The following is a 20,839-nucleotide window of genomic DNA, read 5'->3' on the forward strand; positions in this document are numbered from 1 at the left end:
TAGGCTCATTCTTTCTGAACTGTAAGAGGCAGGTAGACTACAAATTCTAACTACGGGATGTGTGGTTCTGCTGAGCAGTGAATAATTGGTTTCAGTAGTGTAATGGATGCTGTTACATATTTACAGAATGAGAGGGGAAGAAGGCCATGCATTACTTGTGTCAAAGCTAATCCTGTCTAGCTGGGGAGAAATGAGGTAGCTTGGATCGGCATGGGAGCTATTAGCTAGTGCCATGGTAGGCTTACTTCCTAGCAAAAAATGTGACTGCTATCAAATTTTAGTTGCCTATAGCAAAGACCAGGAGCAGTCTGGTTCTTGAGAAGGGGCAGGCGAAACATTCAGACTTGTTTAAAGCATGGAAACCCTAAAACAACGTGTGGTGGCCCTGATCTCCTGTGAGGAACTAGACTTGTCCAATATTCTGTGTTCCTTTAATTAATTGACTTTCTAACTTTTGTAGTTGCAGAGGTAAGCTCACCAATGTGTATTCTAAGACCAGAAACCAAATCCTTAATTTTTCAGTCTAATTATTTTAAACTATTTGAAAGGGGACTGACTCAAATTTCATACCAGTCTGTGAATTTCCCCTTTAGCTATAACTTGGCACGTGCTATGTTAATACACATGATATACAAAATTCCAGCATATCAGTGTATGAAAAATAAATTTGCAAGGCCCGAGATAGCTGATAGAACAAACAAGCATGAACGATATTAAGATTTTCAAGGGTCAGCCACAACACTTTTAAGAATACCAGAAAAACAACAACAGAAGCCCTGCTACGTGCTTGGGATGGCCACCAAATTCCTGGAAGTCTCCAGAATTCTGTGATGGGTTTTGGCATCTGTTTGGCTTAACCCACTGCAGAATTCAATAAGAATTCAATAGCATCTTCCATCTAGATCTGGAACGGTTCTCCATTGAGCCGGACTTCGCTAGGTCTCCGTCTAGGCCTTGGTGCCTGCAGATTATAGGCACATCTATGCCTGTGGAAGCCTGACTATAGATTTTGCTATCTCTGCCAGCTCCTTAGAGCCATTGTGGTGGGGGTGGCAAAATACGCTTTATTTGTACTGTGTAGGCTGTGTGAATCACACCCATTACCATTATCCTTGGATATATTTTATTACAAAGGAACATGTTGTCATGAGAAGCTCCACAATTTTAAAAACAATTTTCATCTCATTTCAAGGCTTGCATGTGCGTTCTGTATAACTCAAATCCTTTAAATTATCTGATGTACATCAAGTGCTTTTTCTTACTTTCTTGGTAAGAAATGAGGTGCCGATACTCATGTCTTGATGAAAGTTCTGTGGCTGCAAGCACAAAATTACTGCCATGGGCAGAAAAAAAGAGGTAAAAGTATAGTACTCTGTACTAGTGCATACTTCCCCATCCCTCCCCCCAAAGCACTGTGTAGATTTATTACAATGACATTATCACGACAATATTTTTCCCTCCATATGCTAGTGTTGGGTGATGCTGGTGCCAGTCATCAAAGACTTGGTTTCCATGTTCCCCATTGTAATTTATTTGGAGAATCTTGGGTATACTAAGGGTTGGACAAAAAACAAAAGCAAAAATCACCAAACAGGTTAACAAACAATGGGCGCTTTCACAAAGTCTAATCCTGATGACAAATTACTCTAACAAACATTTCTTGTGCCGCCAATATATATTATGTAAAACCTTGTGACTTTCATTAAGTGTCTATAATGCAGATTAGTCTGTTTGGGTGTTTGGTGCTGACCTCCAGTAAGCTTCTAAGCAGTTATAAGAATTTGCAAGTGACAGGCAGGTAGAGGTGCCGTTTTTCCTAATCCTATCCTATGAACTCCCAATACAGTAATATGTATTCATAAACAGTTTGTTTTTCTTTGCTCCGTTCATTGGCTTCTTGCTCCCACCCATGACTCTTTTGATCTTACTTTGACTAGGGCAGAGCATGACAAAGGCTGTGACCATAAAGTTGCCAAAAGTATATTATTTCACTGGTCTGGCTGGAAAATCCAAATTTTGGCAGGTATCCAGTGTTGCAGCCTTATTCCTGGTCCGTGCAGCAAATGCATTATGATAAAGACTACTGACTTGCACAGGCCAATTGATGATGATGATGATGATAAGAAGAATAAGAATAAGAATAAGAATAATAAAAAACAACAACAGGGCTGCCTTCAGATGTCTTCTAAAAGTCTGGTAGTTGTTGTTCTCTTTGACATCTGGTGGGAGGGTGTTCCACAGGGCGGGTGCCACTACCGAGAAGGCCCTCTGCCTGGTTCCCTGTAACTTGGCTTCTCGCAGTGAGGGAACCGCCAGAAGGCCCTCGGCGCTGGACCTCAGTGGCCAGGTAGAACGATGTGGGTGGAGATGCTCCTTCAGATATACTGGACCAAGGCCGTTTAGGGCTTTAAAGGTCAGCACCAACACTTTGAATTGTGCTCAGAAATGTACTGGGAGCCAATGTAGGTCTTTCAAGACCGGTGTTATGTGGCCTTGGCAGCTGCTACCAGTCTAGCTGCCGCATTCTGAATTAGTTGTAGTTTCCGGGTCACCTTCAAAGGTAGCCCCACATAAGAGCGCATTGCAGTAGTCCAAGTGGGAGATAACCAGAGCATGCACCACTCTGGCGAGGCAGTCCACGGGCAGATAGGGTCTCAGCATGCGTACCAGATGGAGCTGGTAAACAGCTGCCCTGGTCACAGAATTGACCTGTGCCTCCATGGACAGCTGTGAGTCCAAAATGACTCCCAGGCTGCGCACCTGTTCCTTCAGGGGCACAGTTGCCCCATTCGGGACCAGGGAGTATCCCACACCTGCCTGCCCCCTGTCCCCCCAAAGCAGTACTTCTGTCTTGTTAGGATTCAACCTTAACACGTTAGCCGCCATCCATCCTCCAACCGCCTCCAGACACTCACACAGGACCTTCACCGCCTTCACTGGTTCTGATTTGAAAGAGAGGTAGAGCTGGGTATCATCCGCATATTGATGAACACCCAGCCCAAAACCCCTGATGATCTCTCCCAGCGGCTGCATGTAGATGTTCAAAAGCATGGGGGAGAGGATGGAACCCTGAGGCACCCCACAAGTGAGAGCCCAGGGGTCTGAACACTCACCCCCCCCCACTTTCTGAACACAGCCCAGGAGGAAGGAGCGGAACCACTGTATAACAGTGCCCCTAGCTCCCAGCCCCTCTAGATGGTCCAGAAGGATGTTATGGTCGATGGTATCAAAAGCCGCTGAGAGATCCAGCAGAACTAGGAAACAGCTCTCACCTTTGTCCCTAGCCCGCCAGAGATCATCGACCAGTGCGACCAAGGCAGTTTCAGTCCCATGATGAGGCCTGAATGCCGACTACATCGGCTTGCATCCCATCTGTCACACTGGTGCATATCTGCTACACAGTGAATACACAAGGTTTTATTGATCACGGGACAACCACAAGCAGGGTGGGCCCGGGCTAGTCTTGATCAGGGTAAAGCACTCTGTGTGATCCGTGGTAGAATAAGTGTTTGTCCTCGGCCATATATACATTGACCCAGTCTACATTATTTCTGCAGAGCTAAATGGTCATGCATACAGTGACCACATAAAGCTACTATTGATGGTTTCCCATCCAGGCTTGCACACACTGCAAGGGCTCACCCAAGGCCCTGCTGCTTTTCCTCAGAGAAAACCCACTCTTCCTCTGGAGGTTGTGGACTCTCCTTCCTTGGAGGTTTTTAAGAGGTGGGATGGCCATCTGTCTTGGATGCTTTAGTTGAGATTCCCTCATGGCCCAGGATGGGACCAAATGACCTTTGGGATCCCTTCCAACTCCACAATTCTGTGATTCTTTACTTCTGAATTGGAACAAATGGCAATTGGGTTTTCCTTGCCTTATTCCTGCTTGGATGAGAGTAACTACTGCTTGATTCAACTGTTCTGGCAGAAGGAGAACTTACGTTGTGTAGCAATGAAACTCTGCTAGCATAGCATTTGAGAAATGTACCAAAAGTGCAACACCTCTACCAGTGGGACACCACCAGGGCAAAGAGGATGGAGGATGGAGGTGTTTTCTGGCCTGAGTAATAGCACAGTGTTATACCAGCAAAAGAGATAGTGTACTGCCTGCTCCTGCCACCACAAACGTGTTTCAATGAACCACAGAGTCAATCACAGTATAGCACCTGAAGTAGCTAAGTCCAGATCACATATTAAGACGCATGGCAGTGGGCTATGTCACTCCCCCATATGCCTGCAGAATTGTACACATAGGGAGCTTGGCGAAAGGGCACTCTTTGTGGAAATTGAGCACTTTGCAGTTAGTCAGGCCAAAAACAAAATCAGAAGGGCAGATGAATAGCACATCTTCTCCTCAAATCCTTTCACACACTCTTCTGCAGAACTCTAGACACAAACACCCACCAGCAATCTCAGCTCCTCTCCTGGAAAGAGAAATGCTCGCCATGTTGCCTCGCCAGAGAAGGGGAGCCCATAGTTCAGACTAGGACTTCTCAACACCTTTTGTTGCTCCCCCAAGGTGTCAGCGCCCTCAGAACCACAGAGTGATTCCCTCCTGCTTTCCCCTACAGTATAAGGCTCAGACCTTAACCACTTTCCTTTCCTCCACATGTGGCAGCTGCCTGTGTTTCTCACACAGAGGAAGTGGGTGGTGCTTTTACCTCTAGGAGTCTGTGTTGACCACAAAGCCCACAAAGCCGACAAGCCACATAAGCTCCCACCATGCATTATGGGTATGGTGCCTTGGAAGTGTAGCTGGAGAGGACATGAGAGAGTACCTTCTTTGTGACCACACTAACGTTATGGCTCTCTCTTAGCCACTTCTTGGTGGTTTTTCACCCCCCACCCCCAACCCATGAAGATCCGCTTATTTCAACAGGCATTTGGCCTGTGGGGGTTTATGTCCTGGGATTTATAGTGAAGGCTGAGCTGTTGTTCCTGTCTCCTTTTATAGGCTTCTAGTTTTTGGTTGATTTGTTTTTAATGGTGTATTGCAAGCTGTTTTCGGTGTTTGTTCGCAGACAGAAAAGCAGGACACACATTTTATTTTAAATGATATCAGGGGGCCTACTAATGGGAGAGTGGGGAAGGGGGTTGGGGCATACAGAACCAAAGAGCACCTAGCCAGCCAAACCCTTTAATTACTTGTAATGAGTGTAGCTTATGTTATCGGAGAATCATGGCTATGGGGAGGGGATAATAATCCTATATTGCTTGCGTAAGACCTTTGTTTTATTTCTGCTTCCAGGGAAAGCAATGCCCTGGCAGCACTAAAGGGCTCTAGTGTGGAAGCAATCCATGTCTGTTTTCTTGATTTGGGAGCTGGCCCCTCCTGATCATTTTGCACGCTCGTGCCTCCAATTCCGACATAATCATGTCAACGGGCAGCGATTTGGGATAGTGCATTTGCTATAACAACAGACACAAGGGACATTTCCTTTCCAATAAGCTTGTTTTTTAAAACAGTAAGGGCTTTGCATCATCACATTTTAGCTGTTATTTTCTTTTCTTGGTGTGCTGTATTGTCAGCCGGTCTTCCTCTTTCTTTAGACTTGGGGTCAAACTGGATGCTCAGTCGCATCAATGTTCTCCCTGAGGTTTTCGTTGTTGTTGTTGTTTTACCCAAAGCAGCTGCAGTAAGCTGCAATCAGGAGCAAAAGATCATTGGGAGGAGAGCGTGGCTTAACTCTTGCTTGAGATCTCTTTTTTTCCTTGTTAAAATCCCTCCAAACTCTGCCTTTGCCCTTCAAATATGGGTATATCCATATTTTTCCCCCAGCAAGGCAAAATGAAAGCAGATTATAGGGAGAAAGAGTTAGATGTTATTTGCTATGCTGCAGTCTTTGAGATTTTTATTTTGTCCTTCCTCCAAGAAGCTATGGTGAATGTACGTAGTCCTCCCTCTCTTTATTCTCACAACCAACTTGTGAGATAGTTTAGGAAACTGACCTGATGACAGCGAGTAAGATTCATGGCTTACTGGGAAATTGAAACCAGTCCACCTTGGTTAAGTCCAACACTCTAACCACTATTCTACAGTGCCCTTCTTATAACCTTCTGGTCACATTGCAGCTTCCCTTGGCTGTTCAACAAACAACCCTCAAGCACCCATATCACACAGGTGGAGGAAACATCTGCACAACTGGGAATCTGCTACTTATTTTATAAAATCATTTTTTATACCACCTAGCTTTTGAGGTGTTAAATAATAATAATGACAATCCCAAATGTTTGAGGTCCAGCAATTTTTTGTTAGCGTAATAGTCGTGCCAGTAAATCTTCATCTTGGTGTGTGACATAGCAGCCAATAATACCTGGAAAGAGCATTTTGAACTGTTGATGACTTTAGCTTAGATTGACAGAGGTTGGCAAATTGAATTCCACATTCAAGGCAGATGCAATGTTTGTTTAGCGCACACATGGATAAATTGCATTTAGAAAAAAAGAGCTGTGTAAGGAGCAAATACTTTAGAGAATAAGGCTGAGAGCTTAACTGAATACTGATCAGGGGGGAAAAAGGAGGCGGGAGGGAAGAGGCTCACAAAAAAAGAAACAAACATCTCGTGATACGGCACGCTTACTTGTGGACTGTACTTTGAGTTCTGGTTTTTAAGAATATTGGGTCATTTAGAGGATCAAGGCTCAGGAGAGTGTAGCACAGGAGTGGCAGCCAGCCGCCTGAAGTCAAATAAACACTCCACTAATCCTCTCCCACACTGACTTATGTGAGCGGGAAAATTGTACTGCCTAAGAAAAAAACTGTAATTAACGGTGCTGAAAGTGAACCTCAAATGTATTGTGCTCCTTCAGAGAATATGTGTATTGCTGGGGGGCAGGGTCCACACCTGTATATTTTAGTGACTCATTTGATGACAGGTGGGAGAGAAGAGCCTTAGCTGTGCATGTCGAAGGTTCAGTTTCCATCCTCTCCAGGCAGGGCTGGAAATTGATTCCTCTCCGACACCCAGAAGATACGCTGGCGGTCCGTGCAGACAATACTGAGCTAGAGGAACCAAATGGTCTGGCTCAAGGTAGCCATCGCCACAGAAGAGATCCTGCATCTAGATGTAGGAGGCTTTCATAGATAGCATTCTCCGATAAGAAAGTCATCCGCCGAGGAAAATTCTCCGATAAGAAAGTCATCCGCCGAGGAAAAAGGGAAGTAAGGAGTTCACAGGCAAATGATTTGGGCAAAGGGGGGAAAAACATTGGAGAAGTACAGTCAAGGAGATACCCAGAGAAGTGACAATTCTGCCTCCGTCCCCCTGTCAAAATGATACGGCTTGAGTGATGTGAGAGCATGTGTGGCTCAGCAACAAAAAGAGTTCAGACAGCTGTGATTGTAGGCAAGATGCAAGAGGAGCCAAAAAGGGAACATATTATCAGATCAGAATAGTTACTCTGGGAGTAATTGCTGTCTGTTTTTATTTAAAAGCAGCATAAACACAGATGAGAATGGAAAACAACAACAAGACACGAAGGATCACAAGTCTGTGATGAAGGCCCAAAATATGCTGGTGGAGATGGATAATGATTCATAATACAATAGTCTAGCACCCCTAGGATTAAAAAACAACAACAATTTGAGTACTTAAATACTTTAAATAAAAATGGTGAGCACTTTTTACGTTCAGGTTTTCAAAACGGATCTGGGAGCAAAATTAGAAATCCTCATTAATATTTTGTTGCTGGACGAGATCAGATATATTCAGTTGGCCACATTTTTACGGGCCTTTCATTTCATTATCGCCAGGTATTTTCCTGGTACAGAGATGGGTGGCAGGGAAAGTTCCACCTTCTGATTTTTAGTGTCTCAGGTCAAGTTGCAGGTAAGGTCACAGGAGGAGGCCTAATGCAACCCTATTCATACACCAACATCTTGACTCCTGGTGAGATATAAATACGATTTTAAAATATAAGGCATTGCAATTTATTTTTAAAATTATATTCAAAACTTGAAAGATACAAACAAGGAAGATGCGCCTTTAAGAAAGAATCTCAATAATTCATCATCAACCACTAAAAATACTGCTCTCCTCAAATATTAAACAGTCTGATATCTTAAAATAATTGAACAGGATTTGAACTAATAAGTTTGCACCATCATATTACAACAGGTCATACAATACATTTATAAACTGTTTAGGAGTGCACCCCCACCCAAAACACTTATGTAAATAACTGTAAAAAAGCAGCTTTTGGTGAAATAGCAAGATGAGTGGTTTGAAATCGTTTTTAATTGTTCTCTTGTGACCTCTAGTGGCTCGAGAGAGAGAGGGAGACTTGCACATTGCAATCCCTTCATATAGCTTTGGAAAACAAGCATTTTTTTCCACACATACCTCACCTAGAATGACAGCATCACTACTCTGTTGTAGTTTCAGTTATTTTTATAGCACCACCACTGTTCGTTGCACATTACAGAGCAATGTTAGCACCACATACAGAACCTTGACCTACAGAGATTGTGTGCACATTGACGGCATCTTGCTATTATTATTCAGTGAAGGCTTATTCTAAAAGTCACATTGCTCCTTCCAAAGTGCTGGGAACGGCTACTTCATCACTGTTTAATCCAGAAAGTATATTATCATTATGTATCTGTATTCTATGTTACCTAAGAAAATTGTTGCAGGGTATCTGCACCCCCTAAGCTAGCCTGGGACTGTTTTTGTTTAGTCCTGGGCCTGGGGTGGTTGTAAGGTCAGGTGGGAGAAAGGATACTTCCCTGCCCTTTACCTGCTGTTCTAGGTTACATAAATACCTTACCAAAGAGATAGAAGGTTCGGCTTTGAACCTGGCCAGTCACAAATCTGAGTATGTTATTTGCTATATACAGTGGTTGTGTCGTGGTAGTGGGGACTGGCTGGGAAAGAGAAGTTTCCTTTCTTTTTCTTGTAAAATGTTCCCATTTGGAACAGAAATTGCAGGTTTTTAAAAAAGAAAAATCTATGTCACACGTCCTCACACAACCCTAATCCCCACTTCCAGGAACTAACTGGAAGGTGTTAGGGGTGTGAACAGGCCATTTCCCTCTCTTCCTCTGTCCCCTCATTTTCCTTTCACTCCCAGCATTCCATGTCTTAACTGCTCTCAGCCAGCCTTCCATTCCTCCCTTTAAACTCTATTTTGTAATAATAATAATAATAATAATAATAATAATAATAATAATAATAATTCATTATTTATACCCCGCCCATCTGGCTGAGCTTCCCCAGCCACTCTGGCCGGCTCCCAATCAAGTGTTAAAAACAGAACAGCGTTAAATATTAAAAACTTCCCTGAACAGGGCTGCCTTCAGATGTCTTTTAAAGATAGGATAGCTGCTTATTTCCTTCACATCTGAAGGGAGGGTGTTCCACAGGGTGGGTGCCACTACCGAGAAGGCCCTCTGTCTGGTTCCCTGTAGCCTCACTTCTCGCAATGAGGGAACCGCCAGAAGGCCCTCGGCGCTGGATCTCAGTGTCCGGGCAGAACGATGGGGGTGGAGATGCTCCTTCAGGTATACAGGACCGAGGCTGTTTAGGGCTTTAAAGGTCAGCACCAACACTTTGAATTGTGCTCGGAAACGTACTGGGAGCCAATGCAGATCTCTCAGAACCGGTGTTATGTGGTCCCGGTGGTCACTCCCAGTCACCAGTCTAGCTGCCGCATTCTGGATTAATTGCAGTTTCCGGGTCACCTTCAAAGGTAGCCCTTGTTTTAAAGACAAACCATACATAACACAAACTAGAAATAAATATGGCATTGTTCTCGTTCTCTGTGTGTGAGCAGAGAAAAGATTAAACTGTTATTCACAAATGAGAACAGAAGGAAAAACCCCACTTCTGTTCCCCACTCCAGCCCAATTGGTCTTCCATGCCTTAACTGCTTTTGCTTATAGCCTAAACTGATAGGCTCAGACAATTTGACAAACTTCTGATTCCTTTAGAACTTTTTGTTTGACCCCAGGTTGGAGAGCTGGCCATAGAAAACAGTGGAGAAATCCAGGATTTAACATAGCTGTAATTTAGAAGCAACATTCATCTCATCCCCTTCCATTCCATTTCCTGCCAATGGCAAATTAACTAAATCAATTCAATAATGCAGTTTCTGACCGCTTCTGGGTTTTGTTTTATTTTTTGCTGCTCACATTTTCCAAAACATTCAACCATTTTTGTTTCGTCGTTTGAAGTGGAAAAACCTTCACAATTGTCTTCTACACCCTCGTGTGTGTTTGTTTGGTCGCTGGACTTTTATATGTCTGTTATTTTATATTGTTGTATATTATGGAATGTTTTCCGACTCACTGAAGTTACTGAGTGTCCTTTTTTCCAGAGATTCACTGACGTCTTCATATTATTGTCCAAACCTGCAATCTCTGTTCAAACGTACTCCCATCAGACAGTGAGACTTGCTTCCACGTAAACATGTATTAGGGGTTGAAATGCACTGCTACAATTTGTACAATTAGGTTCCTTAGGGATGCAGTCTTAAGCATATACAGTTGGATATAAATCGGATTTAATTCAGTGGTCTGTTTAAGATTCCTGCATTGCAGGGGGTTGGACTAGATATAACCCTTGTGGGGGGTGCCCTTCCAACTCCACAATTCTCCAATTCTTAAGTGTGGCAAGGCTCACTGAATCGTGGTCCAAATCGTGGCCCCAGATTTCTCTTCCAAGTGTGTAAATAAGGAGGCAGGTCACTGGCATGTGACACGTTCATCTCCTGCTTTCAGCATGTGGTTTGTGAGGAATTGTTTTCCTTAGAAATGCTTTTTGACCCACTCATTGCCCTTTAAAAAACAATATTATGTAAATTATGTTACTTTTATTGTTGTTAGCCGCTCTGAGCCCGGCTTCAGCTGGGGAGGGCAGGATATAAATAAAATTTTATTATATTATTATTATAACAACAACAACAACAACAAAACCCAGGATAATTAAAATCAGTTGGCTATGGCAAGATTCTGCACAAGCCTTCAGAAACAACCTTAGAAAGCCACTTCAAGAGGAGCTCCTGCACATTGTTCCAACCCCTGTGTTGCAATTTGTTGCTGCTGTTAGACGCATTTGGGCTCTGGCCGCGGCTGAGGCTCCTCATGGTACACATCATCTCTCAGAATTCCTTCGTTGCCAGGGGAACGGGGCTCAGCATCACTAATCCGAGCGCGTTCTAAGAGGCGGCTGCCCTCCCTGCTCGCTCCTGAATCCCTCGCCTGCGGATGCGATGCGAACAGGCCCCCTGACACCTTCGGAGGGATTTCTCCCCGCTCTTTCCCCAGCCCACCTTTCGACCGGCCCAGCTCTGCCTGGGCACGTAGGAACCAGAGGCTTCTGTCTGGTGTGTCACTGAGAATAGAGTCCCGCAGACGAGAGGGAGCTGGGCAAGGAGGAGCTGCTCTAGCGGCGGCAGCAGCAGCAGCAGGAGGAGGAGGAATTCCCGCTCCCGGAGCGAGAGATCCCTGCAAGGGGGGGTGCAAGGGACACTTCTGGGTCAGCCCCCCAGGAAGGGGAAGGGGGGGCAGAGAGAGGATGAGCAGCCACCTGGAGCTGGAGGAGAGGCTCAGGGAAGCTGCTGCCCTAGGCGACCTAGAGGAGGTGCAGACGCTGCTCGACAAGGGGGTGGAGGTGAATGCCCAGAATGAGATCAATGGCTGGTAAGACGCCTCTGCTTTTCTCTCCTCTCCCAGCCCCTCCGCGCTGTGCTCCTCATTCCCGCGGCTAGCAGTAGGGCAGCAGTCATCGTCGCTAATACACTTCCTTCCACCCCTTTCGAGGCTATATATGGTGAGGCAACCGCCAGCAACACGTTACACGCAAATGCAACTTCAGCGAATGTGTACCCTCTGTGCCCGTGTCCAAGAGCATCTTTTCCCCCTGTGTGTTCCCCTTGGTCCCCCTCTGCCTCTGAAATGCGTGTTTACTGGGAGTTCATCTTAAAAGGCAAGTTACAGAAATGCTCCCCACGGGGGTGGGGGTCGGCAAAATCTCACCAGCATCTGACAAGAATAGATGGGTCAGATGTTAAGGCTTCATCCTGATTAGTGGGCTGCCTGGTTATGAAATTCTAAGCAGAAATTCCTTTCAGGCTTTGGTTCTAGAGACTCCTGGAAAAAATAGAGCCAGTATGAACAAATCACACATTTGCCAGCCATCAGTCACAAACCTTTCCTAATAACATCCAGGTGTGTGTGTGTGTGTGTGTTCTCCTGTTCAAGCGGCTTTAGCCCGACAAGGCAGGTCAGGATCACTATTTTCTCATAATTACAGACATTTGATAATATTTATTCTTTATAGGGAACCTATGACTAAGTGCTGCTCAAAATGAGATAAATGTTGGTGGGGCTGAGATTTGGAGACTCCCGAGCTCTCACTCTGAGAGCCAGCCTTCAGTTTACTCAGGAGAACTGTGATGAATCTTCCAGCACATTGATTTTCACTTCTAGGGTGAGCCATTGTGATTGCGAGGGAGGAGTTAATTTGATCAGAGCAGCCGTGCTAGTCCCCTGAGGGACAAGGGGTTTATTAGCTTGGGGAATTGGTGTGAGGGGAGAGGTTCAAGTAAAATTCTTGCCCAGTGCCACTGTTCTGATCCAGACACACACGCACTTGAATTATTAGTCGAAAATCCCCTGCATAACATGTAGTTGTGCAGTTTGGCTCTTAGCCATTGTGATATTCAGGTCACAGAGAACAGAAAGCAGATGACAAAATCCCGTGTTCTCCCCAAAGGATCAAGCACAACTTCTATTATTTTCTAATGCAAATTCTTGTATGGGAGAATTCTTACAGGCTTTGAGCAAATGGGAACCCCTGTTGCATAGGAATGAGTCTGTGGACGCCCTTGTAGGGAGAGTGCCTGTACTGTTCCCATGAAAACTCCCCAAATCTGAACACATGACAGATGTTCTGAGAAAACCTTGCACATGAAGCAGCTTTACGCAAGAGGCAGAGCACTGGGCTATACAGCCCCAGTATGTCTAATCTGTGGTTCTCCAGATGTTGTTGGACTTACAGCTCCTGCTGTCCCTGCCTTTTGGCCCTGCTGGCTGGGATTGATGAGAGTTACAGCCCAACAATATACAAAGAGCTACCGTTGGATCTAGTCCAATATTGTCGACAGAGCCACTGCCAGTTGGAGTAGAGTCTTAGACACCTCTGCCTAAGCAAAGAATTGAACAGAACAGACACAGTACATAGTTAAGCATAGTAGAATTTGCTGCCACAGGATGTAGTGATGATTGCCAACTCGGATGACTTCAAAAGGGGGTTAGACAAATTCATGGAGGATAAAGCTATCAGATACTACTCATGATGGCTCTGTACTGTCTCCAGTACTGAAGGCAGTATGAACGCCATTGCTGGGGAACACAAATGGGCAAAGTGCTGTTATGCTCATGTGGGCTTCTCATAGGTTTCTGTCTGGCCAGTCTGGGAACAGGATCTCGGACTAGGTGGGCTTTTGGTCTGATTCAACAGGGCTCTTCTGTTCCTATGAATTTGAGACTTTCTGCATGCAAAGTCTACCATTTACCCCTGAGCTACAGTTCCTCTCCTATTAAATCACATCCAGTGAGCACCAGGATTTATGTGACGTGTGTCTTCATGATTACCTCTATATGATTGTGTGAGTGCAAGCAGAGTAGGCTCAAAAGTGTGGGGTTTCAGATTTTTCAGACTGTGTGATTGAAGGCAGTAGCTTTTTACAGTAATTTGGTCATTGAAGTAGTTTGCATGCCTTTGTTTTGCTCTCTGAATCCTATACAGTGGTGCCTCGCAAGACGAAAAGAATCCGTTCTGTGATTCTCTTCGTCTAGCGGTTTTTTCGTCTTGCGAAGCAAGCCCATTGACGGATTAGCGGATTAGCGCTATTAGTGGCTTATCAGATCAGCTGATAAGCAGCTTAGCGGCTTAGAAAAGGGGGGGGGGAATAAAACCCTGCAGGAACTCGCAAGACATTTTCGTCTTGCGAAGCAAGCCCATAGGAGATTCGTTTTGCGAAGCACCTCCAAAACAGAAAACTCTTTCGTCTAGCGAGTTTTCCGTCTTGCGAGGCATTCGTCTTGCGGGGCACCACTGTACTGTTGCCATGAGTGGGTCTTTCATTAAAATTGCAACTTGGGTCCTTCAGTGCACTCATATTCAGGGCTTGTGGTCTGGCAACATATTAGTCTTATAATTATGACCGTCACTGCAATATCAGAATTGTGAATATGGCTTAGAAAATGCCCTTCCGATGCAGTTAATTGGTGCTGTATAATTCATTTGCTTTATAAGTTTAGTAAGATCATTGTCAAGTTGGCAGGCAGCAGTCTTCCTGCCCCCTCCCTCCCAATGCTCAGCTCAGGACTGGAGATTGTACTGCTGCAGTAACACCCAGGCATGAGATGGTAGCATATAGTACATATGGCTAATATTTGTTCCACTACAAAGGGAGAGAACGTGTGTGTGATATTTAGCAGAGCCCGATAGGGGCAGAGTGCGGGGTGTGTTTCTCTTCTGGCTTCCCAACATGGTGATCACTACCAGTAACCGAGAATGAAGGGGCAAAGTGTTGGGAGGGTTGCATTGGCTCCACTGCTGCGCCTGCACAATGCCATCCACTCCACTGGCTGCTACTGCCTTTAGGCATGTAGCCATCTTCTTGGCTGCAATACTCTTGTGCCTGTTTTATTGTTTGCAAAGGGTCATGCAAAATTGACCCCGTTTGAGAGATATTGGGGTTGAATTTAATACTGAAAACAGACAATACTTCTGGGCCTTGGGATTTTGAGCGAGTGCCATGGGTGCAAACCCTTCTGGTTGCTTTTCCTGTGATGTGCAAATGAAACCAATGAAACAAAAGAAGTATGCATGTGCATCAAGGACAACTGTACCTTTATGAGCATCAGTTAGCTTAAACATTAACTGTCATTTAGCTTAAACATTATTCTTTCCATCTCCAGCTTATAGTGTTGAATGCTAGCTCAATAAGCAAGCTTTGACTGCACAGTTAAATTGGGCCTGTTGATTTACAACAGAAAATAAACCTCAGCCTTTCATTCTTGCATAGGTAGTAACATATTAGATTGGATTCAGACTAGGTTTTAGTTGAAGTTAGGTCCCATTGTAATCAATGGAAGAAATCGGTCATGACTTGAATTATATTGAGGTCAGTGGAAAATAAGTACAACTAACTTTGTCTGGATCAATAGACAAGGTGTAATTGTTTCATCTCTGACAAATTTGAGCATTTTTTTAAACAGCTCTGATGGTACACATCATGCAGACATTTAATGACACAAAACAGTGACTTTCAGAATAATAACTTTACAAATGCTTGCTAACAAATATGTTTAACTTTTACAGGACATGTTTGCACTGGGCTTGCAAGCGGAATCATACCCAAGTGGTTTCTTACCTGCTGGATTCTCAAGCTGATAAGGAGATTTTCACAGTTAATGGAGAGTTGGCAGCACATTTGACTTCAAAGAAAGAAATCAGAAAGCTTCTGGGAGGTATACTCGACATACTGAATTTGTCTTTCCAAAAATATACTATGAACTAATGTAATGTATTAGATGCACTGCATTTTTCAGACAAGTTATCTGCCATCTCTGATCTTTTCATCAGTCCCTGATAAGCTCCCAAGGAAGACAAGACTTCCTAGGAACACAGTGTGAGAACCGCTGCTATAGTTACAGGCAGAATATTGTGTGAGGCTGTTTGTGGGCTAGAGAAACTGAGGCTGCAGTTTTAATTTTATTTGTTTTAAGCTTTTATAGGCCGTTTTCCTATGAGGCTTAAAGATGTTAACAACAATTTTAATGTCACAGAAATTAAAACAGCTTTAAATGTAAAACAGAACTAGTCACATCAGCTAAAAGTCAGGGAACAAAACAAGTTTTTCATCCTCTGGGAAATCCCAGCAACAACAAAGACTTGCTCTGTACCTTAGGCAGGGCATCCCAAAGCCTGAGAGCTATGGCAGTGAAAACTTTGCTCCTTACTGCTTGCCTCATCTAAAACAAAGGTAGAATTATGACCAGAGTTTACTGACCTGACTGTAATTGGGGAGCTGGCTGATACAGGAGTTTGGAGTAATCCCCTTGCCCTTTTTTGGACTTCTTTCTGAGTAACTGTACATAGGATCAGAATAATTTTAAAATAAATTGTTTTGCACAAGCTGTTCAATTAAATGAGAGAGCTGTTGTGCCAGTCAGATTCTGTAATACTTAGATTCCATTCCTTTGGTCATGGTGGCTTCTAGGAATTTGGACAGATGGTCAAGCAGAGTACACTGGGAACCTAAAAATGTTCCTTCTCCAATACACTCAGAAAAGTATAGCCTCCCAGAACATCAAATTAAAGCTGGGTTACAGATTAAAGAGTTTCTTCAGCAATGCAGCTTTGGCCTGTATGTGTGTGTGTGCACACATCTTTTCACTTACCAATTCCAATAAGTAAATAAAATTTCTGCAGAATGTTTCTTCCATGAACCAAAGATTTGCTAATCCAACTCTCTGGATTGATTCTATTTTTTTTGCCATACTTAATTCTACTCTGAAATAAGTTTACTTTCTTTTAGCTAAAAACTAGCCGTTTATGATTTTAAATATATGTATTTGGCAGATGTTCTGGGTGGCATTAGAATTCTGCTTGCCATTATTTAAAATGGAGTAAATTATTATAAGATTCTATTTTTCCTTCCCACCCCGCCCCCGTTGAAGTGGAAGAATGTGACAATCAAGAAGTGAATGACTTAAAGCTGCCAAATGCTGGAGACTCTCCGACAAACCCGTCATTCCCTTGTGTTGACTATCAAGAAAAGGACAATGCCCCTCATCTCTTAGCACCACCTGAGGACAACAGCACTGCCGTCTCTTATTTATCTGAGAGTGAACCTAGCCCTTGTTTATCAGCCACTCAGCTTGAAAATACTTGCACACCCATTTCCTTGCACGCTGAAACTGAACTTTCTGAAGACCTGCACAAAGGGGAGCTTCCTTCTCCCATCAGCTCAGGAGTATCAGAATGCACAATGCCTCGAGTCCAGAGCTGCCCTGTTTATCCCTCATCTACATCTCACAACAGAGCTCTCTTGACCTCAACTGTACCTAGACAACATGTACCTCAGCAAGCAAATGGCTGCTGTATGGGCACTGCACCACCCTTACAGCCGCTGCTTCTCACAGGAACTTTTTCATATAATATGCAAGGTACTGAAGAGTATTTTTCCATTGTAATGCTTTTACTGCATAGCTGGAGACAGTGCATGTGTCTCCAGTAGACAGTAACTACCTTTAGTGCTTCATAACTGCTTTAAGAACCTTTTCTTCTTTTTCTTTCCTTAAAGAGTTGGTAGAGCTTTGTCAAGATAGGGCATTTTCTCTTAATTGCCACATGACCGGGATCAGTTTTGTGTCGTCATGCTTCTGTGTAATATGATCATAGGTTGTCACAGATTTTCACGAGGGAAATGAAATTTTGAGGAAGTAGTTGTTGTATCTCAGTTATTTGGAAATCTTCCTGGAATAATAGCAGAATTGTTGGTTGGAGTGCAATGGGTTGAAGGAAACGGTGACATTGCAATGAAGGAAATTGGCAGCTCTTCCAAACTACACAACTGCTACTGAAAAACATGTGCCCAGACTTCAGATTGGTGTGCAGGTGTCAAGAATCAGACTTGCACTGGCTTAATTGTTGGAATGTAACATTTCAAAGCAGTACGTTAATCTGCTTTTGATGGTTAACTCTAGCACATATAAAATTAGGATTGAGGCATTATTTATGATGTTTCATTTGTCCCCTGCTCTTCTTCTGAGCCCAGAGCAACTTATACGTGGAGCCTAGGCAGTCTTCCACCTACTTAGCTTCAACCATAAAACTAAATCACGCCTATCCTCTATGCATGAAAAAACTGATCAGCTTTCACATTTAATTGCTTAAGTGTAGAGAATCATTAACTTCTGCAGATGCAGATATTTTGTTTAAAGTACACTTGGCACTAATCAGATGCTGGAAATATCAGTGTGAAGACCCAGCAGCCACTACTAAGCAAGAGAATGAGATGCGTAAGAAGACAAGGTGGACAGCTGAAGAGCTCATTTCTTTGTGGCAGTAGCCTGTGAATCACTTTTCCATCTTTAGTCCCTTAATAGCTTTATACAGCTGTCACAGCCCTCCACTCCACTTGCTTCTTCATTGTACTCTACACTTACTGATCTCCTTGAGTAATTTTATTGGACCGGGGCTGTTTGTCTGCAGTGCATGTGTGTGCATACTGGTAGACTTTTTTTGCTACAGTTGCCTGTAGCAACATTGCCATAGCTTGTTGTTCTTCGTGTTTGTTCTCTTCTCAACCTTAAACTTCTCAACTTTATTATTCAGTCATTACTTATGCATGTATCTGAGAATCTGTGGCCACACAACACAGCAGAGTTCATGACAGAGCCCCACTGCTTTACACTGGGAGTTTGCTGCTACTGACTTACAGTGGATTCTCTTGAGTCTGTGCAAACAAAGAGCAAATACAAATGATAAAGGCTGTGGTCTAGTAAACATCTGTTAACATTTGTAGGGTATATTTCCAAGGATATATATTTGGGTTTGTGGCTGTCATTTCCGTTTCTCTGCATTTTGGCGATGATTTAACTTCAAAATACTCTTTCCTCTCCACATATAGAACTGGTACTTAAAGTAAGAGTTCAGAACCCTAAAGAGAATGACTTCATTGAAATTGAACTGGACAGACAAGAACTGACTTACCAAGATTTGCTCAAAGTGAGTTGCCATGAATTGGGCATTAATCCTGAACAAGTGGAAAAGGTTAGAAAGCTACCGAATACACTGATAAGAAAGGTAAGGACCATCATTTTCCTTCAAGTATTCCTATGTTGACACTCTTACCAGTGATGTTAGAATAAATCTGTGTCCAAAACAGAACATGGCCAATTTTAAAAGTAGCCTGAGATAATGCTTTGTACAGGCAACTATCTGCTAGTTTCTTCCGGTAATTTTAGGCAGCAGGCAGTCTCTAGCATAGGTGTTCTTTGACCCTTAGTGACTAAATTTGCCTCTTCTCCTTCCCAGTTCTTCAGCCTTAGGGCAAAGTAGCTGCTAAGCAGAGATAAGCAACTGATGGAGAAAGGCAGCCGGTGGCTCCTGCAATCCTGTGGGTGTAGCTGAACCTCTCTCCAAGTCACTCTGCCTTTGGGTATGGGAGCCTTCAGAATTTTTAACATGCAGAGCCAGCCTGCTCTCAAGCAGGGAACAGAATGCAGAGTTTGGCTCTAATAACATATGCAATTTACAGAACCTTAATGCAGTTTCTTGCTGGACTGTATGTACCACTTAAAAGAGGAGGTGGGAGATTCTTTGTTTCTTGGTTGTACAGATAATGTGTTGCACATAAAATCTAGCATAAACAAGATAAAGTATAATACTTGCAGCATGTCAAAGCACTTAGCATATTCAGTCATTTATCCAGTGGCTGAGTACCCCGATATGGAGTTTTAGGGGACTACTTGAAGAATAATGGGTGCTTCTTTTTAATTAGGGCTGTGCACACCTCCCCCTCATCTGATCTGGCGCTAGATCAGCCGCAGGTTGTTCTGGGGCTGACCTGATCCAGAACCAGGCCCTAGATTATGGAGCCAGCCCCAATGTTTAATTAGGGTTCTAAGAAGATGCTGTCTTCAGTTCTGCTGGGTGCTGCTTTGCCAGCACATTCTCAGTGCTGGTGTAGTTGACCCTGCAGAGGCTTTTACTCCGCCTTTTGTGCAACAGAACTTCCTCTTTTCTCACCATGCTCCTGAAAATCTGCTCTGGAGGGTTAGGGGAACCCGCAGAGCAGATTTTGGGGTGCATGGGGGAAGAGAGGGGTAGTTTCATTGTGCAAGTAGAATCCCTGTGCCAATGGGACAACTTTGTTGGATACAGCCAAACATTTTTAGATTTACAAGGGGTTGTATCCAGAATGTCTCTTTTATGTAACACTACTCCTGCTGAAGTAGTGCTGTTTGCTGGTTTCCAGTTTCTGATCCCTATCCTGCTTTGCCCTTTACACTGCTTGTTGGAGTTTCCAACTTTCCATAGAATCATAGTTGGAAGGTACCCCAAGGATCATCTAGTCCAACCTCCTGCAATGCAGGAATACACAGCTGTCCCATAGGGTGTTATCAGCACCATGCTCTAACCAACTGAGCTACACAGAGTGATAAGACACTTTACACTGGGCTGTAAAGGAACCAGCAAGATTTGGCTCCCTCCACCTTCCTCAAGCACATTCAGAAAAATGCTAGATCCAAGCAAGGATGTTTATATCAGATAAAAGCTGGTATATCTTCCCACATATGGTAATGACTAAGTGGTCATGCTGTGGCTATTACTCTAGCAACCCACCATACTAATGCAGTTCTGTGAATGAAGTGAGTTAGCATTATAAATGTAGATTTGTTGGAATGACTTCCTACTCAGCAACTTGGCACAAGGAATATTATTTCATAATGGAGACACTTAAAAGTAGTTCTTTACATGTATTTGATCTGGTTATCTCAATACATCTTATCACCTTGCTTTGTTAAACTGATTTTATAAAGTTACTGCAACACATCAGTTAATGACATTTGTGTCTTTCATTTAAGGATAAAGATGTTGCCAGGCTTCAGGATTTTCAAGAGCTAGAGCTGGTTTTGGTGAGAAACATCAGTTCTCCTTTCAGAAATGCTTCAGCAACACTAATGGAAAGACCCTGCTATAACACTAAAGCAGCAAAGTTGACATACTGAAGTTTAAGACTTCTAGGAAGTTGGTATCTAAAAACCTTATACTCGTTAAAATTAAACCAAGATGTGTTTACTATTCAATATTTTTAT

General features: G+C 43.5%; 1 protein-coding gene across 2 annotated transcripts in view; it reads left to right on the forward strand.

Annotated features, from left to right (window-relative positions):
* Window positions 1–20,830, forward strand: part of LOC309525695 (ankyrin repeat domain-containing protein 40-like) — an 82,159-nt gene extending 61,329 nt beyond the window's left edge. The window contains exons 1-5 of one of the 2 annotated variants that reach the window (XM_082211148.1): window positions 11,165–11,641; window positions 15,333–15,481; window positions 16,694–17,182; window positions 18,649–18,824; window positions 20,609–20,830. In XM_082211148.1, the coding sequence (XP_082067274.1) occupies window positions 11,517–11,641; window positions 15,333–15,481; window positions 16,694–17,182; window positions 18,649–18,824; window positions 20,609–20,752 (1,083 nt within the window). In that variant the 5' untranslated portion in view covers window positions 11,165–11,516 and the 3' untranslated portion in view covers window positions 20,753–20,830. Of the gene's footprint in view, window positions 1–11,164; window positions 11,642–15,332; window positions 15,482–16,693; window positions 17,183–18,648; window positions 18,825–20,608 lie in introns of those variants that run through there. The other variant, XM_082211149.1, reaches the window with a different exon arrangement.
* The last annotated feature ends 9 nt before the right edge of the window (window positions 20,831–20,839 follow it).

This window comes from Podarcis vaucheri (assembly GCF_965113315.1).
Source record: "Podarcis vaucheri genome assembly, chromosome: 2".
Lineage (NCBI taxonomy): Eukaryota > Metazoa > Chordata > Lepidosauria > Squamata > Lacertidae > Podarcis > Podarcis vaucheri.